Genomic DNA, 22,745 nt, shown 5'->3' with positions numbered 1-22,745 from the left:
GATGGCGGGACGAAGAACAGCAGTGGACCTCCAATGACGGGACCGGGAGCTGCGGAGGAGCAGCGGATATCAGCGACTCCCCGCACTGACCCCTGGAGGAACGGTGGTACGGCCTAGAAGGAGCTGCGGCGCCGGGGAAGGTGAGCGTTCCCCCGGCTTGGCCAGCGGCCCCACAGGCAGGTCCCGTTCCCACACCCCATGCTCGTCGATGGCCCCGAGCCGCGGCGCCCCGTCCCGCGTCGCCGGGCGCGGAGCAGACCAGCGGCCACCCCGGCCGAACTTCACACCCCGGTGGTTGCCTACCTGTCTTGGCCTGCTGCTGCCGCGACCTTGTTCCAGTCCGCCGCGGAGGCTGGGCCGTCTGTCTCCGCAGCCTCCTTGCTGACAGCCGCCGCTACTCCCTCTTCGGCTCCGGTTGTGGCCTGCTCCGCGGCCGCCTCTGGTACGAATGCGGCACCGACCGCGGCCTACCCGGCGGCACCCGCGGCCGCCTCTGCCTCGCTCATGGTTCCAGCTGCGGCCTGCTCACCGATGTCCGGGGCCGCCACTGCCGCACTCCATACTGTGGCTGCGGCCTGCCCATCAAGGTCCGAGGCTGCTCCGGCCCCGCTCCGGATTGCGGCTTCGGCCGGGTCATCAGGCTCCGCCGCCTTCGCGGAGCCGTCTGCCATCCACACTAGCAGGCCCCAGCTTTGCCGCTCCGCTTCTCACCGGTCAACGACCCCGGTCCCTCACCTGCGGTTGGAACTGCAGGAGCTGGGGGCCGGATGGAGCGAAGCTACCACATCAACAGAGATGAGTGCGTCCACGCCACCACCGGTGGTGGACTACTGGTTGCCAAGTGGAGAACTGGCGCGGAACGCGTGCCGTGGAACCACTTTCGGCCCTTTCTACCCCTTTTGACTCATCTCTCAGGAGGGTGATGACCCCTGAGCCCTGGGCAAAAAGAACACTCGAGGCTCAGGAACAGTCGACACATCCCGGGAACCTCACGGCTGTGGGGTTCCCCTGCTGGATTGGCGTAACATCCGCCGTCAGGAGATGTCCCGGACTGTCGGGATTTCGCTGCACCGCTGTGCAGGCCTAAAGAGGACAGTTATGCATTGAAAGTTGAGGAAAAGGTTTTATTGTTTTCTCCTGATACAGCGGGGATGTGGGAAAAAGTGCTAATGTTAAAGGGAGGGGGAGTATTTCCATTTTATGTTTGAAATAATGTGTTTAAAGAAGGAGTTAAAGAAAAGGGAAAAAAGGGTTACTCCAGTTGAGTAACTCCTGTTGTTATTAACGTAAAAGTAACAGTATGTTAAAAAAAAAAATTGTGTAAAAAAAATTGTGTATGTAACAGGTTCCGGGTACAAGGTAGATGTAACTAAGACGCCGACCATGACTCCTTTTTAGGTGAAGGATGAAGTGACGAAGAACAAGGAACCAGACAGTGGTCCGTCAGTCAGGTCCCCGACACCACGGACACCCCAAACGGACAGGCGGGAGCCAATGGTGACCTGGTAGGCGAAAGGCCTCGGTCATGGCGTTCCAGGTAACTGAAGGTAACAGAAGGGGAAAGCAGTGGGAGGTACACGCCGTAGATTAGTCCGGGTGGACCTCGCCAACCTGAAAGCAAGTTGTCACGTGGCGTGCGAGCTGGCGAGTAGCAGTAGGTTGCTCGGAGCATGGTGCTCCCGGTTGGGTGCGGTCCCCGTGGGTGGCGGGTGTGGCCCAACGACCGGTCCGACAACAGACTGTGGACAAGCTTTAAAACGAAGTAGGTAGGAAGTACGATTGTCGGGACAACAATGGACAAAGGGAGGGAGAGTGAGGGGAAGGTGACTTGACGGACAGACTTGACTGGTAGTAGGCGGGGATGGTTTGTGCACTAGAGACGGAGATTGACAGGTTAGAAGGGTGACAGCTGGGAAAGGTGGATAGGAGAGTGCAGTACCAAGAAATGACCACAAGAAGGCAGGAGAGAGTAGCTTAGGACTTAACAACAGCTTATGGCTCGAGAAACGCATAGTCATGGGGGGTGAGGAGATAGGAACCCAGGAGGGGAATTCCCGGTGAGAGAGGGGATAAGTAGGACTGGTTGGGGTTCCAAGGAGTCAGTCCTGGGAGGAGCTCGACAGAAGAAGACTCAGAACGGGAGACGGAACGGTGAAGAGCTTGACCGGGGGACTGACAGGAGAGGACAGTCAAGGGGGTGGCCCTGACATGGCGTACCGCAGGACAGACGAGGCGGTGACTCTGACACGACGTACCGCAGGACAAGTGAGGCCCCAGGGGTACCGATTGGACAACGACCTCGGGCAGGTGAAGCGCTGGCGGTAGATTGGTCTACGACAGCCCCAGCGAAAGATCCGCGAGGGATGTTACTTTGACTGGAGCAAAGGTGCAGGTACTCGAGCCTGGAGATAGAGTGCTGTAAAGAAGCTGCGGTGCGTGGTTGTGGTCGTCAGGAAGACGACGAATAAAGATCCGGAACTGTTGCAAGTGGAATCTGTCTCCGTCTCGTCTTTGTCTCATCTGGTAAGCAGCGGTCCACCCCCCAATCCCAGCCCCTACCACATTCACACAGGACATGCCCTTTTGGGTATACACACAGGACATGCCCTTTTGGGTATACACACAGGACATGCCCTTTTGAGTATACACACAGGACATGAGGACATGCATTTTGGGTATACTCACAGGACATGCCCTTTTGGGTATAAGCACAGGACATGCCCTTTTCGGTATACACAGGACAAACCCTTTTGGGTATACACACAGGACATGCCCTTTTGGGTATACACACAGGACATGCCCTTTTGGGTATACACACAGGACATGCCCTTTTGGGTATACACACAGGACATGCCCTTTTGGGTATACACACAGGACATGCCCTTTTGGGTATAAGCACAGGACATGCCCTTTTGGGTATACGCACAGGGCATGCCCTTTTGGGTATACACACAGGACATATCCTTTTGGGTATACACACAGGACATGCCCTTTTGGGTATACACACAGGACATGCCCTTTTGGGTATACACACAGGGCATACCCTTTTGGGTATACGCACAGGGCATACCCTTTTGGGTATACGCACAGGGCATACCCTTTTGGGTATACGCACAGGGCATACCCTTTTCGGTATACACACAGGACATACCCTTTTCGGTATACACACAGGACATACCCTTTTGGGTATACACACAGGACATACCCTTTTCGATATACACACAGGACATACCCTTTTGGGTATACACACAGGACATACCCTTTTCGGTATACACATAGGACATACCCTTTTGGGTATGCATACAGGACATACCCTTTTGGGTATACGCACAGGACATACCCTTTTGGGTATACGCACAGGACATACCCTTTTGGGTATACGCACAGGACATACCCTTTTGGGTATACCCACAGGACATACCCTTTTGGGTATACACACAGGACATACCCTTTTGGGTATACACACAGGACATACCCTTTTGGGTATACACACAGGACATACCCTTTTGGGTATACACACAGGACATATCCTTTTGGGTATACACACAGGACATACCCTTTTCGATATACACACAGGACATACCCTTTTGGGTATACACACAGGACATACCCTTTTCGATATACAGACAGGACATGCCCTTTTGGGTATACGCACATTACATACCCTTTTCGGTATACACGCAGGACACACCCTTTTGGGTATACACACAGGACATATCCTTTTCGGTATACACGCAGGACATACCCTTTTGGGTATACACACAGGACATACCCTTTTGAGTATACACACAGGACATACCCTTTTGGGTATACACACAGGACATACCCTTTTGGGTATACACACAGGACATATCCTTTTCGGTATACACACAGGACATACCCATTTGGGTATACACACAGGACATATCCTTTTCGGTATACAGACAGGACATATCCTTTTGGGTATACACACAGGACATATCCTTTTGGGTATGCACACAGGACATATCCTTTTGGGTATACGCACAGGACATACCCTTTTCGGTATACACACAGGACATACCCTTTTCGGTATACACACAGGACATGCCCTTTTCGGTATACACACAGGACATACCCTGAAAAAATCGCCTGAAAAAATCCAATAATGATAAAAAGAATGAACATATGCTTTTCTATGTAAAACATCTTGCTCTCAGTATGTTCAGGCGTTTAAACTTCTTTCAATCTCTTTAGGTTTCTAAAAATGGCGAGCAGTGGAAAGAATTAACATGTCCATTTGTCTTTACGCTCCGAAGACGCTCTGCACTTTATAATACAAGTCAATAGGAAAGCTGAAATGATGCTTTTTACAGCATTCTGCATTGTTTTTGCTTACAAAAACACTAGCGGTTTCTTCATTGGTCAATAGAGTGAATAGAAAAGGACAGGAAAATGACAGTAAAAAAGACCACAAAAATCATAGGAAAACCCTCCAAAAACACCCACAGAATATCAGAAAAATGTATTACTGCAAGCACTTCTGAAAAAAAAAAAATCTAACATCACTGTATTCATATTATTATATTATCGTCTGTCTGTGTAAAGGCAAGTGACCATTTACGATAAGCTAAAAGAAAAAAATACTTGTTAATTTTTTGGGGACCATTTATCTAGTATCGGTTGCTGTAACCATGAAACCAAAATGTGGTTATGAGTATATGACATAAAAGAAAACAAAGCAATGTGGTAACACTGGCATATTATTATTATTTGCTAGCAAAATCATGATAAAAGGGCAACTTAATGGTAATGCTATAAATAAAGCCTAGTAATGCGTCTTGTAGTGCCCCATATGGCCAGTAGGGGGTGCTCTTTGATTCCAAAAAATGTATAAAATACTGCTGACACAAACCCTATGCTATAGCAACTGTAAACATCCACAAAAATAGGGGAAAAAAAACCAAAAATGCTGAATAGGAATACACAGTAAGTGATACGGATGTGTTTTTTTTCCTCTGCCCCAATGACAAGGACACTGTGACAATATGCTTAGTCCCTTGATTAATTGTTTGTTTGGAGAACAGATGCTGCCTCCACAAAGATATATCACGGCTTATAATTAACATGAAGGGCATAAGTCTTCCAGTGTTGGTGTGTAAGCTCACCGGCCCAACTTAGACCCAGGTGCTCTGATATAACGGCCATCTTCATGTCAAAACGGTCTGTCCCACTGAGAGAGCCTGGGGAGACAGGGAAAATGGGGGTGATATAGGAGGAGCACAAAAGGAAAAAGAAATTAAACGAGCGGAAGAATGCAGCACATTTAATTTAAAATGTGAAATATAAGAGGGGAGAAAATGCATTATAAAGTGGAAGTGTGAGTAAGAGAGAGCGTAAGAACAGAGAAAGAGTGTCGGAGCAGAATAAGAGTGTAAGAACAGCGAAAGAGTGAGTAAGAGTGTGAGAACAGAGTAATAGTGTGAGAACAGAGTAAGAGTGTGAGAACAGAGTAATAGTGTGAGAACAGAGTAAGAATGTGAGAACAGCGTAAGTGTGAGACTAGAGTAAGAGTGTTAGAACAGAGAAAGAGTGAGTAAGAGTGTGAGAATAGAGTAATAGTGTGAGAACAGAGTAAGAGTGTGAGAACAGAGTAAGAATGTGAGAACAGAGTAAGAATATGAGAACAGAGTAATAGTGTGAGAACAGAGTAATAGTGTGAGAACAGAGTAAGGGTGTGAGAACAGAGTAATAGTGTGAGAATAGAATAATAGTGTGAGAACAGAGTAATAGTATGAGAATAGAGTAAGAGTGAAAGAACATAGTAATAATGTGAGAACAGAATAATAGTGTGAGAATAGAGTAATAGTGTGAGAACAGAGTAATAGTGTGAGAACAGAGTAAGAGTGTGAGAATAGAGTAATAGTGTGAGAATAGAGTAATAGTGTGAGAACAGAGTAATAGTGTGAGAATAGAGTAAGAGTGAAAGAACAGAGTAATAATGTGAGAACAGAATAATAGTGTGAGAACAGAGTAATAGTGTGAGAACAGAGTAATAGTGTGAAAACAGAGTAATAATGTGAGAAAAGAGTAAGAGTGTGAGAATAGAGTAATAGTGTGAGAACAGAGTAATAGTGTGAGAACAGAGTAAGAGTGTGAGAATAGAGTAATAGTGTGAGAATAGAGTAATAGTGTGAGAACAGAGTAAGAGTGTGAGAACAGAGTAAGAGTGTGAGAACAGAATAATAGTGTGAGAACAGAGTAAGAGTGTGAGAACAGAGTAAGAGTGTGAGAACAGAGTAAGAGTGTGAGAACAGAATAATAGTGTGAGAACAGAGTAAGAGTGTGAGAATAGAGTAAGAGTGAAAGAACAGAGTAAGAGTGAGAGAACAGAGTAAGAGTGTGAGAATAGAGTAAGAGTGAAAGAACAGAGTAATAGTGTGAGAACAGAGTAATAGTGTGAGAACAGAGTAAGAGTGTGAGAACAGAGTAAGAGTGTGAGAGCAGAATAAGAGTGTGAGAACAGAGTAAGAGTGTGAGAATAGAGTAAGAGTGTAAGAACAGAGTAATAGTGTGAGAATAGAGTAATAGTGTGAGAACAGAGTAATAGTGTGAGAACAGAGTAATAGTGTGAGAACAGAGTAAGAGTGTGAGAATAGAGTAAGAGTTTGAGAACAGAGTAATAGTGTGAGAACAGAGTAAGAGTGTGAGAATAGAGTAAGAGTGTGAGAATAGAGTAATAGTGTGAGAATAGAGTAAGAGTGTAAGAACAGAGTAATAGTGTGAGAATAGAGTAAGAGTGTGAGAACAGAGTAATAGTGTGAGAACAGAGTAATAGTGTGAGAATAGAGTAAGAGTGTGAGAATAGAGTAAGAGTGTAAGAACAGAGTAATAGTGTGAGAATAGAGTAATAGTGTGAGAACAGAGTATTAGTGTGAGAACAGAGTAATAGTGTGAGAATAGAGTAATAGTGTGAGAATAGAGTAAGAGTGTGAGAACAGAGTAATAGTGTGAGAACAGAGTAATAGTGTGAGAACAGAGTAATAGTGTGAGAACAGGGTAAGAGTGTGAGAATAGAGTAATAGTGTGAGAATAGAGTAAGAGTATGAGAACGGAGTAATAGTGTGAGAACAGAGTAAGTGTGAGAACAGAGTAAGAGTGTGAGAACAGAGTAAGAGTGTGAGAATAGAGTAATAGTGTGAGAACAGAGTAAGAGTGTGAGAACAGAGTAAGTGTGAGAACAGAGTAAGAGTGTGAGAACAGAGTAAGAGTGTGAGAACAGAGTAAGAGTGTGAGAATAGAGTAATAGTGTGAGAACAGAGTAATAGTGTGAGAACAGGGTAAGGCTATGTGCACACGTTTGCGGATTGGTCTGCGGATCTTTTATCTGCGGAACCGCAGGTAAAATGACCTGCGGTTTTACCTGTGGATTGGCCTGCGGTTTTCCCCTGCGGTTTATCACCTCTACAATGGAGGAGATGGTAAACCGCAGCAGAATCCGCAGAAAAGAAGTCACATGTCATTTCTTTCTGCGGATTCAAAACCGCAGCTTTTCCGCAGTTAAAAATCCGCAGCATGTGCACAGCGGAATGTAGATCCCATAGGATAACATGCTACTGTACACTGTCTGCAGAACTGCTGCAAATCCGCAGCGGCCAAAACCGCAGCGTGTGCACATAGCCTAAGAGTGTGAGTAAAAGAAATTGTAAGAACAGAGTAAGGTATGTGCAAATGTTAAGAATTTGATGTAGACATTTCTGCATCTCTTGACAGGAATAAGGCTACTTTCACATTAGCGTTTTTTAGCGCAGCGCTTTGTGCGCAATAGAAACGCAAAAATGCATCACGCGCTTTGCATGCGTTTGCGTTTTTTAGGCGCATGCATTTTAGCCAGTTTCTAGCCATGCTAACTCTTAAAACGCATGTGTTTTTAAATGTAATGCGCTATTTTGTCACATTCCGTGCGCATGCATTTTTTGATGCCGTTAGACGGACCTAAAAATGCAACAGGTTGCGTCAGGCGCGCCTAGGTGCACACGATAAAAAACCGCATGCACAGAAAAAAGCATACGAACGCGTGCAAACGCTAGACCATGCGCCCCCCATGTTAAACATAGGCGCGCATGACGCATGCGCATGGATGGGCACGATGCGCTGCGCTAAAAACCGCTAATGTGAAACCAGCCTAATGCAGCATTTTTGCTCCATGTTTTTTACTTGCATTTTTGGTGCAGATTTTTCCTCACTCATTAGTATTGGTGAAATCTGCTGCTAAAATGCTGAAAGAATTAAGATTTAAATCTTCAAGTCTTAAATAAGCAACGTGTGCAGGAGACTTGAGAATTCTCATTCACTTTGCTGACATCAGGTTTTGTGACAAATCAAAGAACAGAGTAATAGTGTGAGAACAGAGTAATAGTGTGAGAACAGAGTAATAGTGTGAGAACAGAGTAAGAGTGTGAGAACAGAGTAATAGTGTGAGAACAGAGTAATAGTGTGAGAACAGAGTAATAGTGTGAGAACAGAGTAAGAGTGTGAGAACAGAGTAAGAGTGTGAGAACAGAGTAAGAGTGTGAGTAAAACTTTCCCACGCTTATTAGTTCATCTCCAGTCAGCCAGGGCACCTGAGCAGACATGATTTCATTCATTCTGCAGTGGTTTACAGCCATGTCGGCAGCATTAGCACCGGTCCCCCTTGTAAACTAGTTAACCCCTTGTGATGGATTGCAGCGGAGGACCTGATTGAACGGCGGAGAGGTATGGATATTGTTGTTTTTTTTATTATTTTATCTTTTTTTACAGAACAAGTGATTATGTTGGATTAGCAGAATAATAAATTTGGTCAAAAACTTTTTATTTCATTAAAATAATTTTTAATTAATGTGTGTGTGTCTTTTTTTCTTACCCTTTACTACTATAGGATTAATAATAGATAGGTGTCTTATTGACACTTCTCCATTGGTAACCCGACTTAATGTCACTTTTCAATAGCAAGGTGATATTAACCCATTATTATTAACCCATGAGCCACCGCTAAAGGCAATGGGAATAGAGAGGCTAAGTGCCAGAAAAGGCACATCTTACAGATGCACCTTTTCTGGGGTGGCTGCCCTCACTCACTGGCTTTCCCTCTCCGGCGGAGAAAATTGTGTGGGAGCCCACGCAATTTTTTTCCGCGATTATAGCCTTAAATTTAACCCATAGAGTTCCAAATTTTTCCTAACACAAACTACTAAATTGATTAAACACTGACATATATAAATTGTTTTGCTATAACATGGTTTACTGTATGCATTTCATGTCGGGTTCTGGAATGATTTTACAGAAGTCGGCAATTGATTTAGCGGCTATTATGCTATGCGGAACTCTACGAACTATATATATATATATATGTGTGTGTCTCAATGACATGTATATACAGTGTATATATATACAGTATATATATATATTCTATGTGTATATATCTATTCTTTCGATTCTAACATTTCAGTGCGATTTTACTGTACAGCGCACTGAATTGCCGGCTTTTAAAAAATGGATCCGTCGAAAAACGGAAGAAATGGATGGAAAAAATTATGCGACGGATCCATTTTTTCACCGGATCCGCTAGCCAACGGATTGTGACTGATGGTAAAAAACTGATGTGTGAAAGTACCCTTAGAGAGTGTAAGAACAGAGTAAGAGTGTAAGAACAGTGACAGTGTAAGAACAGAGCAAGAGTCTGAGAAAGAGAGTGTAAGAACACAGTATGAGTGTAAGAACAGAGTAAGAGTGTGAGTAAATAACAAGGATAGCCCATCAATATTTGTGTCTCCAAGACCCCTTTAAGATCCTCAGATAATAAGGAGGGCTAGGTGAGAAACTGAAGTGGAGTACAAGAAGGGATTGGGGACTTTGAAGAGCAGGGATTATCAAAAAAGACAGAGAATGTATAAGAAACTGAAATACTGTAATAAATAAGTGATGCTGGACAGTAAAAATAGAGTCATAGGGCAGCGTAAGACGGCAGTGAGAGGGCAATATGAGAGTACAATAAAGTGGACTGTAAGGTGAGAGTAAAAGAGTCTGTGAGATGACAGTAAGAAGGACTAAAATGAGAGTAAGAGTATACTGTGAAAGTAAAGTAGAAGGACTGTAAGAGGACAGTAAAATGGCCACTGAAAAGAGAGTAAAAGGGACTGTGAGAGAAAAGCAAGATGAGACTGTTAGCGGAAAAGCAGAGGGTACTGTGAGAGGACAGTAGAAGGGACTATGATAGGAAAGCAAGAGGGAACTATGAGAGGATAGAAAAACGGGACTATTAGAGGACAACACAAGTGGAACTGTGAGATGCCAAAACAAGGGGACTGTAAGATGAAAGCAAGAGGGGACTGTGAGAGTGCAGAAAGAGGTGACAGTGAGACAAAAGACAAGGGAACTGTGAGAGAATAAAGCAAAGTGGACTGTGAGAGAACAGAACAATGGGACTATGAGAGGACATGACAAGGGGACTGTAAGATGAAAGCAAGAGGGAACTGTGAGAGTGCAGAACAAAGGGACGGTGGGAGGAAAGAACAAGGGGACTGTGAGTGGACTGATCAAGGGGACTGTGAGAGGACTGAGCAAGGGGACTGTGAGAGGAAAGAACAAGGGGACTGTGAGAGGACTGAACAAGGGGACTGTGAGAGGACTGAAAAAGGGGACTGTGAGAGGACTGAATAAGGGGACTGTGAGAGGACTGAACAAGGGGACTGTGAGAGGACTGAACAAGGGGACTGTGAGAGGACTGAACAAGGGGACTGTGAGAGGACTGAACAAGGGGACTGTGAGAGGACTGAACAAGGGGACTGTGAGAGGACTGAACAAGGGGACTGTGAGAGGACAGTAGGGATCATGAGAGCAAAACAAGATGGACCTTGGGATGGGAACAGAATAAGGAGACTGAAAGGAAAGTAAGAGGGCAGTATGAGAGGACAGAACAAAGGGATCCGAGAGAGGACAGAACATGAGGAATGGGAGAGGACAGAACAAGTGCACTGTGAGAGGATAGAACAAGTGGACTGCGAGGACACTATGAAAGGACAGTGAAAGAACAGAGGAAGGGGATTGTGAGAAGACAGAACAAGGGCGAATATGAGAGAACAGAATAAGAGGACTGTGAGAGGAAAGTACAATGGTGCTGTGAGAGGAAAGAACAAGATCACTTTGAGAGGACAGTACAATGAGACTGAGGGGACAGAAGAATCACTAGATAGCAACTGGGAGAGGACAGTACAAGGTGACTGTGAGAGGACAGGACAAGAGGACTGTAAGAGGAAAACAAAAGGGTACGGTGAGAGGACAGAACAAGGGCACTGTAAGTGGACAGTACAAAGGGACTGTGAGAGAACAGAACGGGATTGTGAGAGGACAGAACAAGGGACTATAAGAGAACAGAACAAAGGGTCTGTGAGAGGACAAGACAGGGGGACTGTGTGGACAGAAGAAGGGGAATGTATGGACAGAACAAGCGTTCTAAGGTAGGACAGAGCAAGGGGACTGTGAGAGAACAGAACAAAGGGACTGTAAGAGGACATAATAAGGGACTTTAAGAGGACAGAATGATGGGATTGTAATAGTACGGGATAAAGGGACTGTGACAAAACGGTACAAGGGGATGATGAGAGGACAGAACAGGGGGACTGTGGGAAGACAGAACAAGGCTGTATAGAGGCACATGGAGTCCCTGTGGCTCTGTACGCCAGAATCCTGAGTACTCCATCTGCCGCCACATGGTGTCATCTTATAGGGTAGAAAACCTTCATTTTGCTACTGATTAAAGATTATGGTTGTTGAGGGTAGATATGAGTATCAGAAAGAAAAAGTCAGAGAAATATGTAGGGAGGAAGAAAACAAGACAAAGGAGTGCAAAGAGATATATTACTACATATAAAATATACTGCCCTGACCTGTCCCAGATTATTTCCTAGCTACCGCCTTGATTTTCCCACATACACTCAAATCCTACCTTCCTTCTTACGTACCAGTCATAATGAACTGATATTGCTAGCAAATCACTTCCACATTTTTATTTTTTTGTCAATTCTTAGTGAACTATATTCATATTTGGGCCCATAGATTGTTAATGGTTCAACATTACATATGTGTACAGATCATGAGGCCTTATTGTTTAGCTATAGCGGGTTGCCTAAAATCAGAAAAATATGGCTACATTCTACCAGAAAGGGTGCCACTTCTGTCTATGGGTTGTGTCTGGAACTGCGACTCAGATGTATTAAAGTAATATCATACAGAACCTTTAGCCAGACAAGGCAATGTTTTTGGAAGATAGCAGCCATGTTTTTCCAATGCTGGACAATGATAACTATAATGTATGGCTTTTCCTTAGAAAAAAGCGTCTAGCTCGAAGCTCGACCAACTTAGTGAAATGGCAAGTTTATTCACCAAACTTCATACATAGGAGGATAAAATTCATTGGTACAATGGCAGACAAGTGGTAGAATCGACACGTTTCTGGAGACTAAGCTCCCTTAATCATGATCTACTTTCATGATGTATGAAGTTTAGTGAATAAACTTGCCATTTCACTAAGTTGGTCGAACTGGACGCTTTTTTCTTTGGATGCTTCATGCCTTGACACAGCGGGTCCATGCTCCCAAGATCAGGATGCATTGACGGGTGAGCTGGAAGTTGTCTTTCTATGGTTTTTCCTTACCCAACTTTTTACAAATTTTGACCAAAATTGTCTTGGTAACTTGTAGAGATGGGCGAACCTGAACAGTAAAGTTCGGCGTCCATACCAAACACCTACTGTTCAGGCACGGACACTGAACACGGACTTCACCGGGAAGTCCGTGTCACTGTTTGGCTTGGCTGCCCGAACACTGGGTGTTTGCTGCCCTGTCATGTGCATGACAGAGCAGCAAACACTGCTTCTGATCGACGGTAAAATCATTATGGCCGTTCAGACAGCCGTGGATCCCACACTGTCAAATGACAGCGTGAGCCCGCAGCTGCAATCGGAAGTAAAAAGTTTACCTCTGTTCACTGGCGTCAGCTGATGGGACTACTGCTCCCATCAGCCAATGCCTGCTGCCGCTAATAACAGTGAGAGCAGGAGCGACTGATGAGAGTATTCATCAGCCGGCGCCTGTGCTTTAAATAAATAATTAAAAAAAGACAGCGTGGGTTCCCCTGTATTTTTGATAACCAGCCAGGTAAAACTGACAGCTGGGGGCTGCAACCCACAGCTGTCTGTGTTAGCAAGGTTGGTTATCAAGAATAGAGGGATCCCCGCACTTTTTAAAATTATTTAAATAAATAATTTAAAAAACGGAGTTGTGTCCACCTCATTTTTGACAACCAACCTTGCTAAAGCAGATTTCTGGGGGCTGGTATTCTCAGGCTGGTAAGGGGCCAAGGATATTGCCCCCCAAGCCTAAAAATAGCAGCCCGCAGCCGCCAAGAAATGGCGCATGTATTAGATGCGCCAATTCTGGCACTTTGCCCAGCTTTTCCCATTTGCCCTGAAGCGGTGGCAAGTGGGGTTAATGTCACCTTTGTATTTTCTGGTGACATCAAGCCCATGGGTAAGTAATGGAGAGGCGTCTACAAGACACATATCCATTGCTAATCCTATAGTTATATTATAAATAAACACAGAGCAAGAATAACGTCTTTCCTTTTTTATTTAAAAGTAACAAACACAGTTAAGCTCACCTAACACCCATTCCATTGAATCCCTCGTCTCCTGTAATAAAACAACAACAACAAAAAACAACAATATCCCTCACCTGTCACCTCACATTGTTCTGTCTCATGCCATAATCCATGTCTGGGGATAAACAGTTTTCAACTTGGACGGTGCCAAGATGCGACCGTCCAGGCTGAGAACCACTTATGAATGAGCTGCTGCGAGCGCAGCATCAATGAACAGCGGTGACCTCATTAAGGTTACTGCAGGTCACTGAGGCTGTGTTCCCAGCAGGCCCATATGAACTGCAGTGACCTCGGTGAGATCACCGCTAGTACAGTGAGAGAAAGAGATGAGTTCCCGGAGGTGAGTTCACCGCAGTTCACTGGAAAAATTTCACTGCAGTAAATGTAAACTGTGATGAAGTCGCCTCTGAATCGTTAACACTTTCTCACTGTATTAGCGGTGACCTTAGTTCATTGACCCGGCTTGGAATGCACCCTCAGTGACCAGCGGTGACCTTGATGATTTCACCACTGTTCACTGATGCTGCACTCGCAGCAGCTCATTCATTAGTGGTTCTCAACCTGGACGGTCGCATGTTGGCACCATCCAGGTTGAAAACTATTAATCACCAGACATGGATTACGGCATGGGACAGAACATCGAACAGGAGAGGGATATTGTTGTTTTTTAATTTTTGTTTTATTACAGGAGACGATGGATTAAATGGAATGGGAGTTAAGTGAGTATAATTAGTACTTGCTATTTTTAAATAAAAAAAGTAAAAGTGTGTTTTCTTTTTACTTAAAATAAAAGACTTTATACTGGCTGTATGTTTATTGACAATATACACTGTATGTTCGGCCGAACCCGCAGGACCCAAACATCCATCGGTCCGCCTATCTCTACTAGAGAGTACTGGACGGTAATGTAACCCGGTTTCCAAGCTCTCCTGCACTTATAACTCACTATGTCACATATATTTTCACCAACAATATACTCAATATGCCCAGTGTGCCCAACTATTATACCCTCTGTCTCACCCCTTGTGCTGTCATTCAGAAGGCTGTACCGCTCTCTTAGAGCAAGTGGGGTCAGCGTCCTCCTCCTGTCCAGGCTGCCTGGGCCCTGTGATAACACAACTCAAGTTTTACACAACTACATAATAGTACAATATGGTAACACTTAGTGTAATGCAGGACAGGACATGGACACGAGCACATCGCAGGAATTACAAAAAAAGAAAAAAAATAAATAATGAAAAATAAAATAAAAAGCACAATAAAAACGTAACAACACAAGACAAGCACAATAGCAACAACATCACAGCCACACAGAACATAAGTACAAGAAACAGCTATATACCACAACATGTAATGGAAGGCAAAGACACAATAAGCGAAGCCAAAGCTGAATGACCCAACACAGACAAATTATACACTAGACAACCGTCCACAAAGGAAAACTGCAAATTAATGGTTCAGGGTGGAAATATACACACATGCAATTCAACAATTCCTCCTGATACAAGTGCAATTCCTTTATTTCTTATTACTGACAATCCCCCTTTGTCCAGCCCAATAACCTCAACTAGAGGTGACAAGTTCCACATCTAAAGGTTTCGTCAGGTGTATAATCTGAGGGTAGCATAGTCTACAGGTGGGGAACATCTCATTTTCTTTGATTCCACTCAGTATTTTTATGTAAGAAAAAACTATATAACTACTGTCATGATTCAAGAAAGCCTGTGAGTCCTACTGTCCCCACCCACATTTTAGAGAAGCCATAGACCCCATCTCATTAAGGCATTTTTGCTAGTCTTCTGGTATAAAACTCCTTTTTCCAGATCTCCCTTTATTAAGACTAATTTGCCAAATAAAAGTCTTATTGAATTATGGCCCTAGAGTCTGGACACAGAGACAAAGCTTGTACGTCTTCCTTCCCAAATCTCTACAAATAGAAAGCTTGTATGTCCTGCTTCCCCAACCAACACACAAAAGAATGACTGAGACATGTTTCCCTTGCCAAACTATAAAGAAAGCCTGTAAGTCCTTCCCCTGCCCAAAAATAGAAAGCCTGTGAGTCCTGCTTCTTCTGTGCACTGAAAGAAAGCCTGTGAGTCCTGCTATCCCTGCCCACATATAGAGAAGATTGCTGACTCCTGCTTCTCTCACCTATATATATGGAAAGCCTACAAGTCCTGCTTCACCCACCAACAGATAAAGAAAGACTGTGAGTCCTGATTCTCCTGTGCACAGAAAGAAAGCCTGTGAGTCCTGCTATCCCCGTCCACATATAGAGAAGGCTGCCGACCCCGGCTTCCCTCATCTATACATACAGAAAACATGTGAGCCCTGCTTCCCCCACCAATACATAAAGAAAGCCTGTGAGTCCTGCTATCCCCGTCCACATATAGAGAAGGGTGCAAACTCCAGCTTCCCTCATCTATACATACAGAAAACATGTGAGCCCTGCTTCCCCCACCAATACATAAAGAAAGCCTGTGAGTCCTGCTATCCCCGTCCACATATAGAGAAGGGTGCAAACTCCGGCTTCCCTCATCTATACATACAGAAAACATGTGAGCCCTGCTTCCCCCACCAATACATAAAGAAAGCCTGTGAGTCCTGCTATCCCCGTCCACATATAGAGAAGGGTGCAAACTCCGGCTTCCCTCATCTATACATACAGAAAACATGTGAGCCCTGCTTCCCCCACCAATACATAAAGAAAGCCTGTGAGGCCTGCTTCCCCTGTGCTCAGAGAAAACAAACTGTGAGTAATGTTTACCTACCCACAGAGAGAAAGCTTGTGAATCCTGCTTATCTACCCATAGAGAGAAAGCCTGTGAGTCCTGCTTCTCTACCCATAGAGAGAAAGCCTGTGAGTCCTGCTTATCTACCCATGGAGAGAAAGCCTGTCAATCTTGCTTATCTTCCCATGGGGAGAAAGCCTGCGAGTCCTGTTATCTACCCATGGAGAGAAAGCCTGCGAGTCCTGCTTATCTACCCTTAGAGAGAAAGTCTGTGAGTCCTGCTTATCTACCCACAGAGAGAAAGCTTGTGAGTCCTGCTTATCTACCCACAGAGAGAAAGCTTGTGAGTCCCTCTTATCTACACACAGAGAGAAAGCCTGTGAGTCGTGCTTATCTACCCATAGAGAGAAAGCCTGTGAGTCCGGCTTATCTACCCATGGAGAGAAAGCCTGTGAGTCCTGCTTATCTACCCATAGAGAGAAAGCCTGTGTGTGAGTCCTGCTTATCTGCCCATAGAGAGAAAGCCTGTCAATCTTGCTTATCTTCCCATGGAGAGAAAGCCTGTGAGTCCTGCTTATCTACCCACAGAGAGAAAGCCTGGGAGTCCTGCTTATCTACTCATGGAGAGAAAGCCTGGGAGTCCTGCTTATCTTCCCATGGAGAGAAAGCTTGCCAGTCCTGTTATCTACCCATGGAGAGAAAGCCTGTGAGTCCTGTTATCTAGCCACAGAGAGAAAGCCTGTGAGTCCTGCTTATCTACCCATAGAGAGAAAGCCTGCGAGTCCTGCTTGCCTACTCATACAGAGAAAGCCTGTGAAGCTTGATTATCTGCAATAGTTAAAGAAAGCCTGCGAGGCCTGCTTCCCCTGTGCCAGAGGAAAAAAACTGTGCGTAATGTTTACCTACCCATAGAGAGAAAGCCTGTGAGTCCTGCTTATCTACCAATAGAGAGAAAGCCTGTGAGTCCTGCTTATTTACCCACAGAGAGAAAGCCTGTGAGTTCTGCTTATCTATCCATGGAGAGAAAGCCTGTGAGTTCTGCTTTTCTGCCCATAGAAAGTCTACAAGTCCTAATTCCCCCACCAACAGATAAAGTCAGAGTCCTGCTTACCTGCCCATTGAGAGAAAGCTTGTGAGTCCTGCCTACATACTCAAAAGCCTGTGAGTCCTGTTTCCCCTGTGCACAGAGAAAAAGCCTGAGTCCTGCTGCCATCCACACTCATAAAGAAAGCCTGTGAATCCTGTTTATCTACCCACAGAGAGAAAGCTTGTGAGTCCTGCTTATCTATCCATTGAGAGAAAGCCTATGAGCCCTGCTTATCTACCCACAGAGAGAAAGCCTGTGAGTCCTGCTTATCTATCCATAGAGAGAAAGCCTGTGAGTTCTGCTTTTCTGCTCATAGAAAGTCTACAAGTCCTAATTCCCCCACCTACAGATAAAGTCAGAGTCCTGCTTACCTGCCCATTGAGAGAAAGCTTGTGAGTCCTGCCTACATACCCAAAAGCCTGTGAATCCTGTTTCCCCTGTGCACCTAGAAAAAGTCTGAGTCCTGCTGACATAGACACTCAAAGAAAGCGTGTGAATCCTGTTTATCTACCCACAGAGAGAAAGCTTGTGAGTCCTGCTTATCTACCCATAGAGAGAAAGCCTGCGAGTCCTGCTTGCCTACTCATACAGAGAAAGCCTGTGAAGCTTGATTATCTGCAATAGTTAAAGAAAGCCTGCGAGGCCTGCTTCCCCTGTGCCAGAGAAAAAAAACTGCGCAATGTTTACCTACCCATAGAGAGAAAGCCTGCGAGTCCTGCTTATCTATCCATAGAGAGAAAGCCTGTGAGTCCTGCTTATCTACACACAGAGAGAAAGCCTGTGAGTCCTGCTTATCTATCCATAGAGAGAAAGCCTGTGAGTTCTGCTTTTCTGCCCATAGAAAGTCTACAACTCCTAATTCCCCCACCTACAGATAAAGTCAGAGTCCTGCTTACCTGCTCACTGAGAGAAATCTTGTGAGTCCTGCCTACATACCCAAAAGCCTGTGAATCCTGTTTCCCTCCCCACACTTAAAGAAAGCATATGAGTCCTGCTTACATATCCACAAAGAAAAAGCCTGTGAGTCCTGCTTGCAGCGCCTAATATAAATAACACCTGATTCACTATTTACACATATAGCATGTGAGTCCTGCTTACCCCACCCACAAACAGAAAAAGCCTGTAAGTCCTGCTTTCTTCAGCAACACAGAGAAAACCCTGTGGATTCTGCTCCCCCTACCCACATATAGAAAATGCCTGCAAGAAAAATCCTGTGAGTCCTGCCTTCCCATGTCCACATAGAGAAAGCCTGTGACTCCTACTTTCCCCACTCACACATAGACTGTCCTGTTTTCTTACCACACACAGGCTGAACAAATACTGTTTGTTCATGGGGGAGAGAGGACTCTAATGCCTTATCTATGTGTGGGTGAGGGAAGAGGAACGCTCAGGCTCTCTTTCTATGTGTGGGTGGGAGGAGAGGGAATCACAGTCTTTCTATGTGTGGGTGGGGGGAAGAGAGACTCACAGGCTTTCTATGTGTGGGTGGGGGAAGAGAGACTCACAGGCTTTCTATGTGTGGGTGGGGGAAGAGAGACTCACAGGCTTTCTATGTGTGGGTGGGGGAAGAGAGACTCACAGGCTCTCTATGTGTGGGTGGGGGAAGAGAGACTCACAGGCTTTCTTTATATGTGTGAGTTGGGGAAGAGGGACTTGCATGCTTTTTGTCTATGTGTGGGGACTCATGTTTTGGTGCAGGTGAGGGAAGAGGGACTACAAGGTTTCTCTCTATGTGTGGGTGGGGGATAAGGGGGGCTTTATCTCTAATTGTGGGTGGGGAGAGGGCCTCACAGGCTTTATCTATATGTGTGGGTGGGGGAGAAGAATTCACAGGCTTTCTCTCTATGTGTGGGTGGGGGAGGAGGGACTCACAGGTTCTCTCTTTATGTGTGGGTGGGGGACAAGAGATTCACAGGCTTTCTCTCAAAGTGTGGGTGGGGGAGAAGGACTCACAGGCTTTCTTCCTATGTGTGGCTTGGGGAGGAGGCACTCATGCTTTATGTGTGGGTGGGGGAGAGGGAATCACAGACTCTCTATGTGTGTAGTAGGAGAGGGAATCACAGGCTTTTTCTATTTGTGGGTGGGGGAGGAGGGACTCATGCTTTATTTGTAGGTGGGGGGAGTGGGACTCACAGGCTCTCTCTCTATGTGTGGGTGGGGGAGGAGGGACTCACAGGTTCTCTCTTTATATGTGGGTGGGGGACGAGGGATTCACAGGCTTTCTCTCAAAGTGTGGGTGGGGGAGAAGGACTCACAGGCTTTCTTCCTATGTGTGGCTTGGGGAGGAGGCACTCATGCTTTATGTGTGGGTGGGGAGGGGGAATCACAGACTCTCTATGTGTGGGTAGTAGGAGAGGGAATCACAGGCTTTTTCTATTTGTGGGTGGGGGAGGAGGGACTCATGCTTTATGTGTAGGTGGGGGAAGTGGGACTCACAGGCGCTCTCTCTATGTGTGGGTGGGGGAGGAGGGACTCACAGGTTCTCTGTGTGGGTGGGGGAGGAGGGACTCACAGGTTCTCTCTCTATGTGGGTGGGGGAGGAGGGACTCACAGGTTCTCTGTGTTGGTGGGGGAGGAGGGACTCACAGGTTCTCTCTCTATGTGGGTGGGGGAGGAGGGACTCACAGGTTCTCTATGTGTGGGTGGAGGAGAAGGACTCACAGGTTCTCTCTCTATGTGTGGGTAGGAGGAGAGGGAATCACAGGCTTTTTCTATTTGTGGGTGGGGAGGAGGGACTCATGCTTTATGTGTAGGTGGGGGAAGTGGGACTCACAGGCTTTCTCTATGTGTGGGTGGGCAAGGAGGGACTCAGAATTTCTCTCAATGTGAGGGGGGAGGGACTCAGGCTCTCTGTGTATGGGAAACTCACAGGATTTCTCTCTATGTGTAGGTGGGGGAAAAGGGACTCACAGGCTTTCTATATGTGGGTGAGGGAAGAGGAACTCACAGGCTTTCTATCTGTGTGGGGGGGGAGAAGAAAGACTCAGTCTTTCTATCAGTGGGTTGTGAAAAAGGGACTTGCAGGCTTTCTTTCTATGTGTGGATGGGGGAGAGAGACTCACAGGATTTCTTTCTATGTGTGGCTTTCTCTCTATATGTGGGTGGTTTAGGAGGGACTCATGTTTTATGTGTGGGTCGGGGAAGAGGGACTTACAGGCTTTCTCTGTATGTGTGGGTGGGAGTATAGGGACTCACAGGCTTTCTTTCTATGTGTGGCTGGAGGGAGAGTGAATCACAGACTTTCTCTCTATATGTGGGTGGGGGAAGAGGGACTCACAGGTTTTCTCTCTGTCTGGCTGGGGGAAGAGGGACTCACAGGCTTTCTATGTATGGGTGCTTGTAAGAGGGACTCACAGGCTTTCTCTCTATGTGTGGTGGGGGAGAAGCAGGACTCATAGGCCTTTTGTTTGAATCCTGGCTGTAATTTACCACCATTTTGCATACAAAAAAACTGAATGAAATCATAGAAAGCTAAGTATCTCCATGTTCTGTGTCTCCCCCTCCATCCTAAACTGCTTTAAGATACGAAACCTGTCAAAGCCAATTTTAGACATTGTCCTTGATTTATGAAGTGTATTCCAAAAATGTACCTTATGTAAGCCTTTTGGAAAAAGGTCTCTTATTTCCCCTCTAAGGGAATGTTACCTGGTCAGGATGGGCACAAAGCAAATCTGCTGTGGATTTTTAGGACTTGCAAATGGATTAGCCCCACTAAAGTTCAGTGGAGCAAATACCCATCCACAGCATTTGAGTGTGATGTTAGCATAAAAAGTGAGCAAAAAAAAACAATTACCATGCATTGCTGGTGGAAGACACAAAATTTCAATGTGTGATCATGGTTTTATGATTTTGCAAAACACCTGTCCCCCAGTTGCAGAAAAAAAATGCCTTTACTCACCCTCCCCAGGTCCCAGTGCTGAATCTCTGCTGCTCCCAGTGTCTGATATCACCTACAGTGCCAACGTCACGATCACATTGACTGTCAAAGTGATAGTAGCACTGCAGGCAGTTACAGGGAGCAGCAACAGAGACTCAGAATGTAGACCTGGGGATGGTAAGTAATGCGCTTTTTTTTTTTTTTTTTTTTAAACAAACGTCATTGGTACCGGAGTTTTCTGAAACCGGAACCGTAAAATTGTAGCATACAGTGTATTTACAGCACTTGGTAATTTATTTGTGTTTTTTTAAAATTAATATTTAATACATAAAAATGAAGTTCAATGTAAAATGGAGTAAAGAAGGCTGAGAACGGGTGAATGCGAATTTATGGCCAGGCGTGTAATAATAGTGTATAGTGTAAAACCATTCAGCCTTGCTGAGGTGCCCGCCGTACCTGTGTGTACTGTGGCATCGTGACATTCAAATGGCAAAGGACTTGCTGGGACGGTTCATATTTCATAGTTTTGCGCAGGAACGAGAGAGATCCACACGGTTCCCGGCTGCTGTCCCGCACCTAGGCAAGAACATAGATTACATTTCATTTGCATAACTCATAACTACCGTATCATTATGACTTTTCTCCTTTTATTAATCTTTTTTGTGAAAACCAATAAAAAAAATTTCTAATTTTAATAAATTATCATCTTAACGTTTTATTATAGTTTTGAGGCTTCCTATCGGTTATGCTATAATTGTGGAATCAGGACTTGATTTGCTTTAGAACAGATTTCGCCTTAAAGGGATTTCTTCTCTCTCTACGAAAAGGGTCTCTTTTTGTGGCATGTCAGTCCTAAGAAAGGCCATTCATTTTGATAGGAATTGTGTAATTATTTATTCGGCCTCTGGTGGCGCCCTAGAGAAAGAAACTAAATACTACACCGGTTCATCACAATTTATATACCTGGGAAAGGAGGGGGGCTCCTAGAAGCAGGATATCACATGATCATAAACATTTTGGGAGCACATTTTTATGAAAAAGTGATTATTCACAGTATACAAACGCATGAAAAGAGTTCTGTCATGACGTAACCTTTTTTTTATTTATTTATTTATTTTTTTATTGGTGGTGTCGCCATTCATTTAAAGTGTAGGTTTGGAAGGGTTAAAATTATAGATACTTTGCATATAGTATATTGCAGATTCATATCGTGGAATATCTTTAAGTTATTTTTATACTGTCTACCAGGCTACAAACAGCAAATGTGTGAAAAAAAAATAAAGGAACCGTTTAATATCCCGTTGCTCCAGTTCTGGTCCTTTGCTGCTTCTGCTGAGAGTACATGACTACATTATTTATATAAGCGTGTGTTATAATGGCCACAGTGTGAACA

At 45.0% G+C, this 22,745-nt stretch overlaps 1 protein-coding gene across 7 annotated transcripts in view; it reads right to left on the bottom strand.

Moving 5' to 3' along the window:
- Positions 1 to 22,745, bottom strand: part of ANK1 (ankyrin 1) — a 321,679-nt gene that overhangs the window by 43,117 nt on the left and 255,817 nt on the right. For all 7 annotated transcript variants that reach the window (XM_073588873.1, XM_073588874.1, XM_073588875.1 and 4 more), the window contains 3 exons: positions 21,809 to 21,928; positions 14,677 to 14,761; positions 5,127 to 5,201 (listed from right to left, as the gene is read on the bottom strand). In XM_073588873.1, the coding sequence (XP_073444974.1) occupies positions 5,127 to 5,201; positions 14,677 to 14,761; positions 21,809 to 21,928 (280 nt within the window). The remainder of the gene's footprint in view (positions 1 to 5,126; positions 5,202 to 14,676; positions 14,762 to 21,808; positions 21,929 to 22,745) is intronic.

This window comes from Dendrobates tinctorius, unplaced genomic scaffold, assembly GCF_039654945.1.
Source record: "Dendrobates tinctorius isolate UK_male_01 unplaced genomic scaffold, ASM3965494v1 ptg000104l, whole genome shotgun sequence".
Lineage (NCBI taxonomy): Eukaryota > Metazoa > Chordata > Amphibia > Anura > Dendrobatidae > Dendrobates > Dendrobates tinctorius.
The sequence above is the reverse complement of the archived record's forward strand: the minus strand, read 5'-3'. Positions and strand labels throughout refer to the sequence as shown.